The following is a 17,847-nucleotide window of genomic DNA, read 5'->3' as shown; positions in this document are numbered from 1 at the left end:
TGTCAGAATTGCATTTGTCGCAACAGCGTTTTAGAGTATAGCTTTCTGTAGAAAAAGTGATTTGTATGGGAGTTAAAATAGGAAATACGCCCTGCTTTGTGTTATATAGATTGCAGCCTGACGGAAAGCACTGTATTATTCATGCACAGGCATCCATCCAAAGCAGTGCCAAAACCTTTCTCTTGGCGTGTGGGAAGACAGCAGAGCCATCCCTGTGCTCCAACCCAACTTGTAATCGCGGCTGTGGGCAGCGGCACGCTCGTGACTCCGCATTTCACAGCTCTCAGATGGTGATTCACAAACAAGTGCTTTCTCTGCTGCATTTTGTATTGGAAAGCCATGTTAACGAAGGTAGAAATCCACCAAATGTTTCGTTTCTTAACTTTTTAGAGTAATTAAGACAGTTGCCAGTGGGATTTGACAGTGGAAATCAAGAGGAGTGGTTCAGTTTGGGTGGGAAAAGCGTATCTTTGACATGTCTTCTACTCCCCAGGAGCAGAAGAGAATATCTGGGTGTCTGTAGGTGGGTAGAGCTAAGTGAGCTGTCTTGTGGCCACTGTAGAAGCCAGTAACACGTTTTGTTTGAATGAATGATCACACTTTACAGAAGAATAAATGCTCAAGCCTGGCTATGAGCTTGGCCATTCAGTTCAGCCTTGGGTTGGGCTTCACAGGAGTCACTCAGGCTGTCCTTGCCTGTAGCCTCTTATTAATATCTTACAAATGCCCAGGAAGGGAAGCTTGCTAAGGCCTTTCCTGAAGTGCAGAAAGGATTTAAGCTATTTCCAGTAGCCAGAACAGATCAAAATTAACCCCAGCTAATGGAGAGGGAGGCCAGCTGAACTGCCACTGCCCTATTCCATGGAGCTGGAGATGCTCCTGTGGCTGAGCTTCAAACACAACCACGAGGTAAGGTTGTTCCTCTCAAACCATGGCACCCAGGATACAGCCTAAGGCAACATAGTTTGTATTGTCAAGACGAAGAAAATCCTCAAAGAGAATTTTTTTTAATGAAAACTATTTTTTTTTTGCCTTTCATGAATTCCATTGAGCAATTTAAAACCATTTCAGTGTTGTTCTTTTTTTTTTTTTTCTCAAGTGACAGTGAAGTCCCACAAATCCAGCGAGATGCTGGCAATAAAGCTGCTTAGATAGTATGTAAAATGCCACTGATGGGATTATTTTGCTGCAGTTCGTTGCAGTTATTATGCTCAGCAGCATGATTCCTCATTGTAAGTTCATAAAAGAGCTAATGACAGGAAGTGGAGGTTTGCAAAGTTGAATGAAAGTGGAATGCAAATGCGTAACAAAAAGAGCAACTAATGACGGGAACAGTGTACCGAGGACCATGGTAAATGTGCCGTCGCTTGGAGTCTTTCAATAAAATGTACTTGGCTTCATCCAGGAGTTATTGTAATTAGACATAGGGACCGTTGGGTGATTTTCTCTGTCCTAATGGTACTCAAAAACTCATCCTACCTACCTACCATCTCCTACCTGCAAAAACGTTGGGGGTATTTGCCATGCAAAGAGTTTACCAAACCAGTTCTTCGTGGACATGAGTATTGGGAAAGTTAAATCTCAATGCAAAAGATGGAGTGTGAAACTGGAGGGAGCGTTCACACACTTTGAAAGAGATTTTTCATTTTTATGGGGTAAGCACGTTTTGTCTTGGTCATCATTTCTCAGCAGGTGCTATCTATAAGCGAAATAATGCACGGGCTAATGTTCAAAATCATTTGTTTGTCTGCTTGTTGTGATAAGCCCTCAAGTTTCACGTGAGATTTCTTTTGATGTATGTATGAACAAAATTGCTTCAGAGATGGAAAGAGATGATTTACAAGGAAAGATTAAAAGTACTGCATATTTGTACATACCCCAAAGAGACATGGAAATCAGCTGCATGCCTGGGAAGGGTGTAAATGGTGGGGGAAAGGGCTTTGGGGATTGACTGGGATCAGGTTTGTAACTGTGGGAATGAAATGAAATGCCGAGATTGGAAATGCAGGGGGAATGATAGAAAAAAATCCCTGAGATGGTCGTGTCATGAACTGCAGCATATTTTATTCACTTTGATGAGACTTTCAAAACTCCACAAGACAACCGTCTCGAGATCCTGCCCTGGAGCAGTTCTGCTCTGGGTGGTTTGACCTTCTCCATCTCCCCCTTGCTGGCCCTGTGCTCTATTTCTGAGGCTGGCTTCGTTTCTGCATTTCAGGGCTGCTTTTGGCAAAGAGTCAGAAGTTCTCATCGGCAACCTGGGAGATAAGCTCATCCCCCAACAGGAGATCCTGCGGGATGTCAGCGACCTGAAGGCCTTGGCCAACATGCACGAGAGCCTGGAGTGGTTAGCAGGTCGCACCAAGGCAGCCTTCTCCAGCCTGTCAGCCACCCAGAGTAAGTAGCTCCCATAGGACGACCATTGTAGAGATGGAAACCAATATAATTATGCAATTTGAGCAGGCGTGGGCTTTTCTTCTTGATTTCAAAGGGTTTATGTCAGAGGAGAGCAGAAAGCAAAGCAGCTCCATCTCTTTCTTCCTAGTGAACACCGTGGTGTGACATCTGCTTGGGCTGTGGTGGGGGACACGGTGCGATGGTGCCAAGGGCATCACTTCCAGCAGAAGCTCTGCTGGGTCTTTCAACGCTCAAGCTTTTCAGCAGTCCCTGCTAATGACACTCCACAGGAGCAGGTATCCGTGCTGAGACAGGTTTCGCTTTCTTTAAAGCGTTGCTCGATCACTGAATATTTAAAAATATAGGTATTACAAATTCAGTAGAGAAACTGAGCAGCTCTTAATGAGGAATGCCCTAACGTGCATGTCACTGGGGCACTGATGCTCAGCCTGCAGAGGCAGCCCTTGGTGAACCGAGGTGCAAGGAGGGCAGAGAAGGGAGAGCCTGGAGACACCACTTCTGCTCCTGGCTGTCAGGGATCACCCGCGCTACCTTTGTGAGATCATTTCACTTCTCTGTGCTTCAGCTTTCACTCCTCTCCCCTGAGAATAGTGATTTTTTTCTGTCTGGAAAGCGGTAGAGACGTGATTAGTGTTGCTTCTCCTTTTATCACCGTCACTGGTGTTGTCTGCCCAGGGTCACGTTCAAAGGAGGGCTGTGGCTGTGCCCCAGAAGTAGAGCTTGGCACAAACAGCCCACAGCTCCTCTGCTGCCTGACGGAAGCCGTTCTGCTAAAACATATTAAGCTGTTTTAATCACACAAAATGTTTTTTTTTTTTAAGAATAATACGCTGCTTGCAACATGACAGGGCTGCTGTTTGCACCTCACTGGGTGCCTCAGTGCAGTGAATGTCAACAGATCAGAACACGCCGCGTACCAAAGGTGGTGTCTTTGACCTGCTGGCTGCCTCTGTCACGTTGCGTAGCAGCAGCAAGGCAGTCCACGGCATGCAGCTAAGTGTGATTATTGCTCTTCTCCATCGTTTAAAATCAGTGGCTCATCAGCCCTCCAGCAGTGCACTCTCCCAGCTGTGCTCCAATTGCTTACAACAGACTTAGATAAGAGAAAGATACCAATACCATACCAATACCACATCCTTTTATTCTTACCACTTTCAGAAAGTTTTGTTTATGTGGTAAGCAACAGGTGCTGTAAAGAATTAGACAATGCACATGTAAATGTGTGACATCTCCTTACATCTCTTAGCACCTCTGCTGTTATTAACTCGCAGGGATTCGCCCTCAGCTCAGCTGGCACGGAGCTGAGCTCTTTGTAGGGCCAGGGGTTTGCACCTTACCAGCCTACCTCGACGTTCCCAATAGTTGTCCTGCATCTGAGGCTGACCCCAGCGAGATGGCTGTGCATTTTTATAGCCCTTTGTATTTCCCTAGATCCCTGTAATACAACATGGTGCATTTTGCTAATATCAAGCAGCCTGTGACATCTCTGAGTTATATGATGTGCATCTCTGTGGTTGTATGTAGCACTAGGTTGTAGACGAGGGGCAAAGGAGAAGCAAAGCGTTACATAAAGATATCCACACAGCTTAGCAAGGCACCAGGACACATGAGGACATGGTGAGGATACCTGGCATTTCAGCAGTTGGTAGGGGGAAGGTCTGCACAGAGCAGCAGGACTGGGGTCGGCCACATCCTCTGAGCTTCTGGGTGAATTTTGCATCAAAAAATCACTTCTGCCCTGTTTTCTGGGGAAGTGATGGGGGAAATTTGGTGGTGCTAAATTGGAAAAATCTTAGTGTTACATCTCGGTTAAAATAGTTGCCCCTTGACAGCACACCTTCTCTATAACAGTGTTGGGCTTTATTTGACTGTCTAGGAGAGCATCATCATCTGGGTGAGTAACAGTCCCTCCTATGGCTTATGGCTGCCCTAGAGCAGGACCTCTGAACTCTTTGCTCCAATTGTCCCTGATCCGTTGGTTGGGCTCCAGGAGGATAATTAAGATTATACTATCAGCAAACAATTAAAGATGTAAAATGCCATGTAGCTTTAATATTTCTATTACCCATACTCTGAGTTCTGGAGGATACCTGAGTGACAAGAAGAACTGCTGGGCTCTCACGGTGTGTACTTTACAAGATTAAAATTTAAAAAAAGAAAATAAAAGAAAAAAGAAAGCAAAACCCAGTGGAAAATGCTATTAAAATTCAATAGGCAAATACTTATTCCCAGAACTTTAGTAACCAGAGGAGTTTTGGGGGCTGAGGAGTTACGCTCTAACAGTCAAAGTTGTTAGAAATAAAAACATCATTCATAATTTCAGTTCTAGTTGAAACTCAATTTTTTTAAAAAATCAATGTTTTCCAAACATAAAAGGGCATGAGCATGACTTTCAAGCTTCTGAGAGGACGTTACATGCAGCAGTGAATAAAAATAAAAGTATAAAGTGTAATATTTTACTTGTCAGCATCCTCCTGACAATAAAAATTCATCTTCCTTTGTAATAACTTCATACGAATGCGCTAAAATGTCTGTACACAAATGCCAGGAATATCTGAAACAAGAGGAAGAAGGAGCTGTGTTAGAAAATGATAGAGGCTGTTGACCTCCTGGTTATAAATGAAACCTGGTGGAGTATTTCTCGTAAATGAAACGTCAATAGAGCTGACTGCAGTCTATGTGGGAGAAGTAAAAAGTGATGCTGTGGGGCAGAGGTGTTGGTGGAAGTCAGATGTATTTACAAACCCAGCCAGCTCCAGTGATATACAGGGGAGTGCGATTCTTTGGCGGAAGCATATAAAGAATAAAGAACAGAGGAAAAATGAGATGAGATTTTTTCTTTCCGTCCCACCTGGACTGAGCAGGAGGAGGAAAAAGGAAAACTAGCTATTGTTTCCAAGATTCATACAATGTTAATGCCGTAACGCTCGGCTGTCATATGAGTTACTCTGTTCTTTTCTGGGTTGGTTTGATCATCTGAATTTCTGAGAATCTGATTGCTGCAAGAAACAGCATATTAATGAGAGTGAGGGGAAAGGGAGGGAGGAAGTGAAATAAAATGACCAAAAGTAAAGCTAAATGAAGGAGTTTTCTGCCACTCACTGAAGCTCACCAAATTCAGACTGGGGTTGCCATAAGTGGAGCCAGCATCATCATTTCGGCATTGGTAACTTGACTTTAAGATATGCCCACGTGAAACCCAAGTATTCCAGTTCAGTGCAACTGGAATCCTTGGTTCGTTATATCCAAGCTGACAGGCCGTTAGTCACCTGCAAAGTCTTTTCTGTCCCAACAATTTGAGGTTAAATCTCAGCCCCACTCAGGGCATCATCAAAGCCCTCAGTGAGTGACCAGGACCAGGATTTTTGGTGCATTGCCAGAAAAACCGTAATCCCCAACAAGTCCATGACATGGTGGTAGTGGCCCCGATTTCCTTCCTTGTAGAAAGCTGGTAGCTTTCCCAGCAAAGCTTCCTTGGTAATCTATGGACATAGCTGCAAGTATTCAGAAACCACAAGGCAGAGTTGGTCAGATACGGAAGTGTTTGGGGAAATCCTAAAAAGGGTGCTATACATCTGTGGCTTTTTGGTTAGGCTGTCAAAAGGCCCCTTAGTACAGATAAATATTCAATAACCTTTTGCTGTGGATGTGCCACAATTATCACTCATTTAAAAACAGTCTTGCTAATAGAGTGTTTTATCATGCTGGGCAGTCTCTGCATTCTTCATTATTTAGTGTTTGCTAAGCTGATGGCTCTTCCATTGCTCTTCCCTTATCTGCACTGCTTCAGAATTGGATTTTGTATTTTCTGAACCAGTCAGATATGACAAAGTCATTTTCTTTTTCTCTTGTCTTTTGAGGGAATACAAACTTCTTTTTTAACAATAACAATTTAAGGATTAAAGTTGCTGGAAGTGGATGAATTTAACTGAGGAAGTCACGTCAATTTTGAATAGGTTTTATGTGAAAATGGAAGTCAGGTTTCCTCCCCACTTCCTCTCCTGCTTCTCTGCCTTGTTCCGGGCAGATACAACAAACCTCAGCCTTTTCTCTTCGGGAAGCTTCAGCCTTCTGAAGCCCTGTGAATATTTTACAAAGAGCGAATTATTATGCATGATGAAGAAGTTGGGCCAATCTTTACATTTTTCAGATGGTTGCCTGCTGTGTGCAGGTAGGAAGATGAAAGATTAGCCATTAGCCAGCAGAGCTGCAGCTATCCTTTTACATTCAGCTGGCTCTTGGCATCTTGTGACTTCAGATGGCTGTAGTCAGCAGTTACCGACCGGCTGCCTTAAATACTGGGTTTAAGATGACTTTTTTCCCGAGCTTACATGAAACAAGATCATCTTTCTCTTCTAGATGGTTTATTGGAAGTAAAGTTTTTGTACATGCACAATGTGCCTGCATATACTTACAGATAAGTAGATACTCTTGCATCCACCCAAAGGTTGGTCAGTATATTGTGTTCAGTTTCTGTGTGTGGTTTCTGTTTCTGATCCTTAATGAATAATATTTTTAATGCAATTTTAGTACCTTAACAGTTTTAGCTAGAAAAAAAGGACTCCAGCAGTAGTCTCAAGAAAGACATCTCCTGTCCCATCATGTCCTTATCTACAAATTAAGTCTCTTTAGAAATGGATCCTGTGACTCCATGTTCATTCAAAATAGCTAAGTCCAGCAAAGAGCACAACAAGAGGAAAAGCTGGGTCGGGAATGTGTTGAAATCAAGGCAGAAATGGAAAAAAAAAAGTCTTGAGTGTTCTTATTCTGTGATGTTTGTTGCTTTTTTTAGCATCCCAGGTCCTGGATTTATGCAATTAAGTGAGAGTCTTGCTGTATTTGAAAACCACATACATACGTGCACATTTATCGTTTTTCTTAGCAAAAAGCTTCAAAAGCATGAGGGGCTCAACACATACTGTTTTTAACACCAAATCTAACCCAGTGATTACTTGGATTGTTGTCAAAGCTCTTGGTTTTCAATACCAGCTCCTCTTTGTCTCCTGTTGCCCTTCAGAAGTTGGCACAGAAGCAAAGCTTCCTTAAAAAGCAAAGATTCAAAATCTTCTGCACAACCCTGGCTTCAAATAGACTTCAGGCTGACCATTAGTTTACAGTGGCAGAAACTAGAAAGTGAACACTAAATAAATCGAGGACAAACGTGAGTACAAATTCAGAATTAACACCGGCAGCCCATCTGTGAGGGAAGCACCCCGGTGCTAGGGAGGATGCACGGGAGACCTCTGAGAGCTGGCTCCATCACCGGGACATCCTAACCCTGCTGCTGTCCGCAGAGCTGAGCCACGGCAAAGCCAACAGGGCAAAGTTGTTTCTTCCCAGACATAAATTGCAATTGTTCGCCGGCAGAGCCAGGTCTCCGCTGTGGCAATTTGCATTAGACACGGAGCTAATTACTCTGTTTGGTTAAGCCAGCTGCACGCGGGTTTAATGAGAGATAGGGAAATGCCACGCTCCCTTTCCGGATGGGGTTTGCGCAGGCAGTCGGAAGGACGCAGCACTGCAGTTCTCCCCCCCCAGCTTTACACAAACTGTATCTGAAGGGATGGAGATTCACAGCTCCGGGCAGGATGCTGCCTCCCACCTCCCACCCAGCCCCTCTGCCGTAAGTCGCACCCCATGACAGCCAAAGCAGTGTTTAAGTGATGTCAATACGTCAAAGTGATGCACATGCCAATATGCAGATTGGTAGATAAATGTCTCCTGTTCCTCCTGAGGAAATCCTTTCCCATAATCCTTTCCCATTGGATTGTTTTTTTTTTTTTTTTTTACATCCACCTGAGTAATTGAAATTGTGCCTTACAACGTACAGAAAGGTCACGTGGAGTTTGTTGCTGCTTTATTCAGTTTTCCTGCAATTCCCACTGCCACATAGCACTGTCATCCCCTGGTTTCCAAACTCAAGGCTTCAGTTTCCTATGGGTTTATGAGCCAGCTGGATTCAGTGGCAGAAATGCTTAGAAGTGAAATCTCAACAAGGACATCAGTAATAAAGCTTAGGAATTGTTGGCTTGCCATGGCTCTTGCCTGGCGGCTGGGTCTGCTTAGGAAGCTGTCAGGACGTGGTTTGGTCTGTCACTTGGGTTTTAGGGTGTTACAAAATGAGGATACTTATGCAGAGGCATTGCAAGGTTGGCAAGGACAGAATCTGGCCCTTCTGAAGTACCTAAAAAAGCATTCAGCCTCTTCACTATCTTATCACAGATACTTCCAAAGCAGGTTGTTTTTCACCCGTTTAGGGGTGCTTTCACCCCAAAATCAAAGGGCAGCATGTGGAAGACACCATCACCACTCCTGTGGATGGGCAGGGCAGCACTTCACCCTCCAGACTTGCAGCAGTCCTGGTGAGCCACGGCTTCGTTCAAAAGCAGGGGGGAGAAAAATGGGTTGTGCAACAGCTTTTTACCAAATACCGCAGATTTCTGTCGCTGTCTGGCTCTTGTTAATGATAATACTGAGCATTTGCATTGCATTTTCCAGCCATAGATCTCAAAATACTTTGAAAAGGTTAGTGAAGGCCATTATAGGATCAAGACTATCCTGGAGCACTTTGCACCCGAGAGGTCAGCCTCCCCTTTGCCTGGCTCAGCGTGCCTCCTCGTACTGAAATAGGCTTTGATAGCTAACAGAAAGCATCCCGCAACACTTGAGAAAGTGATGTCTTTTAAAATTGATGGCAGAGCCCCTTTATACCACTCTGCCAGAGGAAAGGAGCTATAATTTACACTTTAAGGCCCCTTTCTGCTGACAGAGTGGTGTAAAGGGGTCTCAGCACAAATGAAAATCAGGGCCGACGCGGTGGTAAAATTGATGCCTTTCATTTCATAGTCAGGCCACACTGCGGTGGTGAACTCAGACGGGTCTTTGTGTTTAACCCTGGTGTTTCTAATGAACTGAATTCAGCTCTTAAATGTGCCTATATTTCTCTCCCACTGGAGCTTATTTTTTTCTGTCATTGAGCTTGTAACACATCTTGCTGTATTGATTGCTCATGGAGAACTTTTTTTTGTAGAGATCTATTAATAGAGAACCTTATTTAAAAGCCAGATTAAAGGTGATCAACACGTGCCTGACCTCACACGGGAGAAGCGAATGCTGTTGCATTATTATTTTAACAAAACTGCATTTCTTTCTAAAGCAGAAAACTCTGCAAATTTCTTCCAAATGTAAAACATCTGCCATGAACTTGAAAAGATAAAGTCTTGCATGTTTGTATTATTTGATGAATTCCAGTTGCTTCAATATAACTTAGTCTAAATGACAGCTTTCCAATTTAGCTTCTTAAGCAGTCTCATTCTCCAGGACTTTTTTTTTTTTCTCTTCCACTACCTGAGCAATTGGTGCTGTTCTGAAAATGCTAAAAATGGGACCAAATCCCCTTCTCACTTGCACTGAACCATCATAAAACAATCATCTGTGGGGTCTTTTCCTATCTCATAGCTGTGCACACATTGTCTTAAGGGAGATGCCGGTATCCTGGGGTGATCTCTTCCCATCTCTGCCCTTCAACCTGTTTGATCAGGTTAACTCATTTTGTGTCTAGGAGGTGTTTTACAGACAATTACAAGTTCACACTCTCCATATCATGAGCTGGCCGCATGTTACACAAATGTGGCTTATCCTGAAGTAAGTTCAAGATGTTAAGTCCTTCTTCTGGGTAGTGTGTTAATATTGTCTGGGAACAGCTGGTTCAGATTGGTGTTGCATGTTTTCGTTTGGATCTAGGAAGTTCAGGGGGAAAATGGAGGAAGCTGATAGGAGAAGGTCTTCTTGGCCATCTCATCTACATCACTGTGGCTCAGATCCACACATCTCCTTATTGTCAAACCCGTGGCTCATCCTGGTCCTATGCTAACAGCTCTTGGATGTTGCAGAGATGACCAATGGTATCTCCTTACTACTACAAATCCCACTGTTGTACGCAGCGTGCTTGGGGCTGGTATTTAGAAATGAGATACTGTCCTTGAAACCTGGGTTTCCCCAAGTGGGACTCCCCTTGAGCCAAGGACAGGAGAACTTGGCCTTCTTCAAGCACAGTAGAATGTAAATCTGTCAATTCTACACCAAACCGTCTATGATCACCAGATTAATCACCATTTTTAACTTTAGTGGGAGCTACAAATTTACTTAAACTTATGGGAAGTTGCTACATACACGTCGGAAACTTCTAGATAATATTTGAACCTTAGGTTCAGCAGATATGGCATGGCATCTAGTTACTCCCTCCTGAATAGTAAGAACCTAATGGAGGAACCGGTGTCAGAGTGTAGAGGTCTTTCAGTAGACATTCAAAGGGGAAATATTATGTATCTGGCAATATCCTGACATACAACGTATATGAGCCTCTTGTCAGTGACCCCAAGAGCACTGCTCAAAGATATATTTTCTCTCAAAGAGCCTCAGGCTTCAGTGGATTGACTTAACGTAGCAAAATTGGATTTTTCTCCCCTCCATGTGCCAATTCAGCAAAGTTGTCTTGGATCCAAAAGCAAAGTTATGCCTGTTGGTTTCTTACCACCACCTGAAGCAGAAAAAGAGCTGAGCAGAGCAATTCAGGCAGGGGACAAGGGTCCAGCTGGTACCATCTTAGCTGAGTTGGCTTCCAGAGGGCCAAAACCACTTGGTTGGGGACAGCAAAGTGGTGAAGTCTAACCTTCCAAAACAGCCGGAACCAGTAACCTCATGAAGGCACAGTGGTTGTTTTGGTAAGGCCTGAGGATTAAGAGATGTTTTTGGGTTATTTTATGATTTTGGCTATAAAATTTCATAGCTGAAATATAGGTCTGCTTTGCTGGATAGCAGGGAATAAAACCACGCAGCCATCAGCCAACTGAGACCTCTTGTTTTCGTGTCCAAGTGATCTCCCAATGCCTTTCACTGCCCTTGTTCCCTTGAATGTCTGCAGAGAAGCTTCTCTTATGGATTAGTGGTTACTCCTTTCCCCAGCTTCGATGCTTTACATCAAATATTTAATGGTTAGAAAATGAGACGTTGTTTTTCTGACCTGGATGCTCAGCATTTATGGTTCTTTATCTCAGACAATAGGCACACCACCAGGATGCAGTCCCAGTATTGATCTTGGGGCCTTGGGGTCAGCACTTAGCTTACCGTCATGATTACACTAATTACTCTTGTTCCTGCTTTCTTTCTTCCCACCCACCAGCCTTAAACGCAGGGGATTGTCATGTAAATAAGTGACCTAATTAGCAGTGCTTTCAAACCATTTTAAAATGAGGATCCCTCATGAGTAATACCAGGAAATCAAGGTTTTTGTAGAAATAACTCCAAAGAGCCTGCTGTCCACACCGGTTGGATCACGCATTAGGATGTGTTTCTCTCTTCTGAAGAGAATGACTCACTGGTGTCAAAGATTAATGGCAGTAAATCCACCTGCTTCTCCCTGGGGCGTTAGGGGTAGCAGCTTCCTCTAGAGTGGAAGGGGCAAAATCCTTTCCAAAACTGGGCGACAGGAGTGTGGTCAACCATTGACATCACCAGTGAGTGAGTCACTTTGCACAACGCGTGGACTAGAGGATTGTTCTCATCTAACCTGCATCTGTATTCACATGGGACTTGAAGAAAATCACACTCACTGCGAAGAAGAGTAGTTTTGCCATCAGAACATCAGCACTTCTGTTTCTCACTCTTCCAGTGAGTCGAAAAGACTTGGAGGTTTAAGGTCCTTTTAGAAATTCATCCCTCTCGGGACATCTTCTACCCACAGAAATTCTGCAATGATGCTAAATCGGTTTTCAGGGCATTTATTGGCAAGATACAGCACAGTATCAGGGAGGAAAAAAAGGAAAAAGTTAGGTTGCTGCTTGTATTTGCTTTTGGACATCTCAGATGGTTTGCTGCATCACCGCCTCTCCTGGCCAAGCTGACCAGTCCCCTGACAAATGATCTTGATCCCTCAATTTTCATGTCAAGGCATAATTATACTGCTTTACAAGCATTCTAACACCAATCACTGATTTTTCTTTTCTAGCTCAGAGGAAGCCTTATGTGCAGGTTGACAACTCTTTGTCGTTTTTTTTTTTTTTAATATTAACCCAAGTGGCCAACACCTGTTTGTCTCCTTATTCTTTCAGCTGTCAACGAAATTAAACATTTCGGTTTAGGACAGATCCTAACAGCGGCGTGGGGAATCGTACATGAAGGCAGCACATAAAAGCCTGCTGGTCCTCTCTGCTTTGCTTCACCTCTTCGTGCAAATTTTTTCTGCAGGTTTCATAAACGCCCAGCGTTCCTGCCCGATGCCTGACAGTGAGTTAACGGCCGAGCCGACACGCTCTGAGTCAGATACCATTGAAATGTCGTTAATTTGATGATATGTACATTATGTGTGTTCTGAGTGCCGGGAAGCATTCGTTATTAACAGTTGAGCTGAAATCATCTCCATCGGCTCTAAGGACGCGGTGCCTCTTGCAAAGCAGCTGCCCTGGAGCTTTTTGTTTTCCCTCCACCGTCATTTTCCTTCATTTTTACCCCTCAACTCATAGGTGTGGGCAATTTCTAAAGGGTCTTCTCTCCCTATTGAAGCCAGTGACAAAGTTCTTGCTGAAGTAGGAAAAGAAATTCATTTGGGGATTAATTTTTGGCCTCACTGTGGCTTGATGGAAGTTGATGTCAGTGGAGCTGTGGTTTCGCCCTGGTTTAATGAAGACGAGGCAAAGCACATGGCTGTTTTTGGCTAGCCAAGGACGGAGAAGGGTGCAAAACTCTGAAGAGGCAAAAAAAATGCTTTCTATAACTCAAAAGCAGATTAACGTGGGGTTTTTCCCTAAGCTTTCTAAATCAGGTTTCTTCTTTGATAATAGAATCAAGCCCCAGAAATATTTCTGTGGGGTAAAGAAGGAGAAAATTATGTTATAAATTACTGAAACCAAGAAATTCTAACACAGAGGAGTTTTCTTAGTTGAAGAGCACTGGAGCAGCAAACCCTGGCCTGTTCAAAGAGATCGCGATATATTCAGTCTTCAACTGAGATAGCTCTCCTGCTCGTAGCTGCACCTGCACGATTTTGCTTTGTTTAGGGGAAAAAAAATATCTTTTTTTGTCTCTTTTGACTTTTTAAATGAACCAAACATCTCTTTTTTTGTTGGTTTTCTTTTTACCCAAGCCCTTTCCAGACTTGAATGCAGATTATTTAAAGGAAAGTGTTCAGCAACCCAACCTTCCAGCAGGCTGTTGCACGATAGAGCTAGATGGAGCTAGACCGTCCCACCACGCTTTTTGTCCTGCCCCTCCAGCTCTTTTTTTTTTTCTCCCTTACAATCCCTTTCTCGAGGCTGCATATTTGCAGAAACTAATGGAAAACAAACCACTTTTAGAGGAGTTATTGCCTTTTTAAAAGTGGTAATTTCCTTGCGAAATTTATGCCTGCCAGCAGAGGCAGACGAGGAGCTCTGCAGGCAGCTCTAACGAGACAATTCATTAACTAGCGAGTGTACACACGCCATAAAAAACATTAATTCACAAAATGAAAAACTAATAGAGTGTTTAGCCTGTTCTTTATCACTGGTGACAGTCTGTGCTCTCCTCATCATTAGTGTTTACTGAACTGATGGGGGCTGCAGCCCAGCCTGCTTATCACCACTCATCGCAAATGAGGTCGCAATGCTTTTTTCCAGCACGGTTACATTGTTCCTCTCCTGCACTTCAATTTTTAACATGGAGTGGGCAGAGAGGCATGGAAGGATGTTCTCGAGACCACCCTTCAGGTTTGTCTTGCTTTTCTCAGGTCTGGCACACAAGCTCCCTTTCCTCCTCCGTTCTTGTCAGAACCTCAAGGAGATTTGGAAAGGGAAATCCCTGCCTTAAGGATCTTCTGATGTGATCCCTATTACCTCTGCTGATGAACCAGATTCATTAGTAAGAATAGCAGGACTCTGTAGTGGTCATAGCATGTCACATTAGTATGACTAATGTCAGTGAGAAGCTCTCCCTGAGCATGCTTGGTCTTTAACTCTGCTTAGCCTTTAAGCATTGACATAACGTTGCCCCTTCGGCGTCGATGAGTGGTTTTGCCGATGATCCCAGTAAAAGGTGAGCCAGAGCAGTGCTGAGTACTTAGAAAATTCCAGCCTCGTATCTCTTGTTTGAAAGGTCCTCACCTGTTAAAGTTTGTCCTTTCTTGGTATTTGCTTTATTTTAACAAGAATGCCTGTTCTTCCCTTATCGATCGGTACGGTCGGCTGCATCCCCAGCCCGCCTGCACGTGGGAGGCGTTCTCCAGATCTCAGAGCTCTGCCCAGGTCCGGGCTGCTCGCTTTTTTTTCCAGGAGGAGGGTTGCACCCAGTGCATGGGAGACTCAGTGCATGGCTTAGGTGGGTGCTGAGTGCCCTCACCTCTGCTCATCGGCTCCTGCTTTTGTCTGTAAGCTGCTCGGCCGCGCTTGGTGACAGGAGTTAACCTTACCCAACATCATGGAAGAGAAGGTCAGCACGCTGATGTGCAGAGCCAGATCCTTGCCAGGCTGGGCTAGGGAATCCTCTTTGGTTCAGAGTGTGTGTAAAGAAGACAGCTGACATCAAAAATCCATAGGTGCCAGGTACATGGAAGTCTTGGGAGATGTCATTGCTCATCTTGATTTCCCTCCCTATTTAAAATCTAGAAAGAGAGCGATCTAGGTAAAAGGGAGCAGTGCAGCAGTAGCTGCATAAATAACCTCCGCATCTAGGGGGCCCGAAGGTTCAGACATAGTTCTGAAAAGGAAGGGGAAGGATGGCAAAACAGAATCTAGCTTTGGTTCCCAAAGCTCTGCAGCTCTGAAATAATCTCGTGAAACTCGGAAAAAGCCAAATCCAGTTCCAGATTTTGTGGCTCATTCCACTGCTTTTCTGCAGAGCTGCAGCTCTGAGCTCCCCAAACAGAGCCAGTTAAAGGCAGGCAGTGAGTGATCTATGCCTTAGAGCTTCAAACAATACTCTTGCAGCCAGAAGCTGGTCCAAGTGGCCATATGGGTTGCATATAGTTGTTGTTGTTCATTATTTCTCGAGCACCACAGGTGTGCAGAGCGCTTTGCAACAGGATAAAAAGAGAAGGCCCCTGCTCCTCGGAGAGCTTAGACTCTAAATTAGATCGAGGCAGCATCTCAAGAGCAATAAGAGATCAAAGTGGGAGGAAAGATGTGTAACCACAAAAAGAAAAGCGGCTTGAGAGCAGGGTCCTGGTAGTTTTTCCCATGGAGAGAAAATCATTTGAGTTGATTTGCTTTGTCTGGCTCTCTGTAGTTATTTAGGATTTTTTATCTCCAGCAAGTCCTGACGTATCTCCCAGCTCCCATCTCCGAAGAGCTGTGCCGAGGCGATGCCCCAGTGCTGCTTTCCATCCCTTGTGTCGGTGCTGTAGGCATCTCGGTGACATTCCTGCTGCCCCACCAAGCCCTTCCTCACCAACACCGCAACGGCAGCAGCTTTCCAGTACCCAACTCTGGCCCATGTTGGCAGAGCACGACTGCTCTGTAGAAGAATGGTGATTTTTTGATGGTGACCTATTAGAAAAATGTTAGTTTCTTCCTGTCCTTCGGCTTCAGGAGACAGAAGTCTCCTGGAATATTCCTGCCTTCAGAAATCTCGCTGAAGTAAGTCCTTGGTGTTGGATCTAATGTGGACGCTGTACTGCCATACTCATACCTCCTTAAAAAATGTAAATATAATACACAGATCTAATTCCTCCCAACTTTATCTAGTGCTCTTTCTTTTAAATACACATAAAATCCCTTACAATAGCCAATTTGTCTCCCAGTGACAGTGTCACCTCGTGGTGCTGAAAGCTGTAAGGACAAGAGACACACAGAGCTTGGAGTCAGCTTGCGTGGCAGTGATGGATAAAGACACGTTCCCAGGTTTCATGCGCTGAGAACTAAAGCATGGAGAGAGCAAGCCCAGATCCCCAGAAAAGTCTCCAGCAGAGATGGGAGTTAACCCCAAGTCTCCAAAGGCATAGTTCAGCACTTGATCCATAACAATTTCCTTTTGCATCCGTTTATTAATGATTATTTGGGGGTTTCCTCTTGCAGAGAGGAAGGGAGCAAGAATTAAAATTTTAAAAGGTGTGAGCTGCTCCTTAATGCTACCTGTGGGACACAGCAAAGTTTTCAGACTGCGTCTCTTTTCCAAATAAGAGTTTTTCTCCCAACAGAGATTTAAAACTTCTCCCTGAGCGTTTCCCCTTCCCTCTGTTAAGCAAACACGTATAGTGCTGTACGTAAAGTCTGAGTGTGTTGCAGGTTTATTTCCCAGGTTCAGGCTGCACCGGAGCTGAAGCAGAGCCTGTAACCTTAGATTGATTTTTTTCCTTCCACTATTAAATCATTCAAATCTGTTAGCAGTCGCTCTGCTCAAGCAGGGAGCGGGCAGGACGTGCTATTGTAGACCTTGATTGGTTACAGAGGTTTGTTTATGGGCGACGCGGCAGGTTTTGTTTAATATTCCAGAGGTCTGGGAATTTACATCCATCGATTTACAAGGCACAATCTGTCAAGAGGCACCAGCATCGCATTGAATTGCAAAATGATTGAAATCATGGGTGACAACTAGTGTGTTAAGTTTATTTTTCTCAGGTTTGCCGGAATGAAATGTTCCTTCTCCTTGGAGTGAGATATCTTGGCCGTGCTTACAGCAAGCAAAAGAAATCCCAGACAAAACTGTAATTATTATCCAGCAGCACAGGAAGCCGATGTAAGACAACTGAAATTCATCTGTTTAGGCTGCAAAATGATAAGGGGCTGTGGAGCCAGTTGGCTGCTGCTTACCCAACCGCTGGGTATTTTCTTGGCTAGGAGGGCTCGTGGTTGACTTGGTCTAAATGGGCCAAGGTACTTACGAAGGAGGAGAAGGGCAAGAAGAAATGGATGGCTGAATTTTGTTTTTGTTTTATTATGGTACTGCTTCTCTAGCATTTCAGCTGGAGATACCTCCCTCGGCTCTTTGAGCCCAGAGGCACTCTGGGTTGGAGGTCCGTCAGTGCAGGGTCACCCTTCGATCGTATCTGCCCAAAGAACTGGCCACCTCCAAAACCAGTTCCAAATTACATTTTTATTCAATACCCTGTAATATTTTAGGCTCTGATTATCTTATGCTGCTACAGCTCCTTCTGTGGGTTCATGTCTCTGGAGCGAGACTTACAGAAATGGGATTTTCTCCTTGGCTAGCGCAGCAGTGGGATGATCCTTCTGGGATGTGCAAAGAAGGAGAAAGGACAAGTGGTGGGCTCGGAAAGTCTTTTAATCTCAAAAAGCAAAGGTACACTTCAGCGCCCTCATATTGCGAGGGAGAAATGGAGACACATGCCTCAAGCCAGCACTCAATCTTCCTCCTTCAGCAGGGGCACTGAGCACCCATAAAAACAAAGCCAGAAGTGCTCTGGCTTTAACCAAGGCACGGATCATCCCCGTCTCCCTCCTC

At 44.3% G+C, this 17,847-nt stretch overlaps 1 protein-coding gene across 1 annotated transcript in view; it reads left to right on the top strand.

Annotated features, from left to right (window-relative positions):
- The window catches only part of EXOC4 (exocyst complex component 4), a 383,044-nt gene that overhangs the window by 330,865 nt on the left and 34,332 nt on the right, over positions 1 to 17,847 (top strand). Inside the window, exon 14 of the mRNA XM_035566622.2 lies at positions 2,219 to 2,397. Coding sequence (XP_035422515.1) covers positions 2,219 to 2,397 — 179 coding nt within the window. The remainder of the gene's footprint in view (positions 1 to 2,218; positions 2,398 to 17,847) is intronic.

Source organism: Cygnus atratus, chromosome 1 (assembly GCF_013377495.2).
Source record: "Cygnus atratus isolate AKBS03 ecotype Queensland, Australia chromosome 1, CAtr_DNAZoo_HiC_assembly, whole genome shotgun sequence".
Taxonomy (NCBI): domain Eukaryota; kingdom Metazoa; phylum Chordata; class Aves; order Anseriformes; family Anatidae; genus Cygnus; species Cygnus atratus.
Note: the sequence above shows the minus strand (reverse complement) of the source record. Positions and strands in the feature narration are given on the sequence as shown.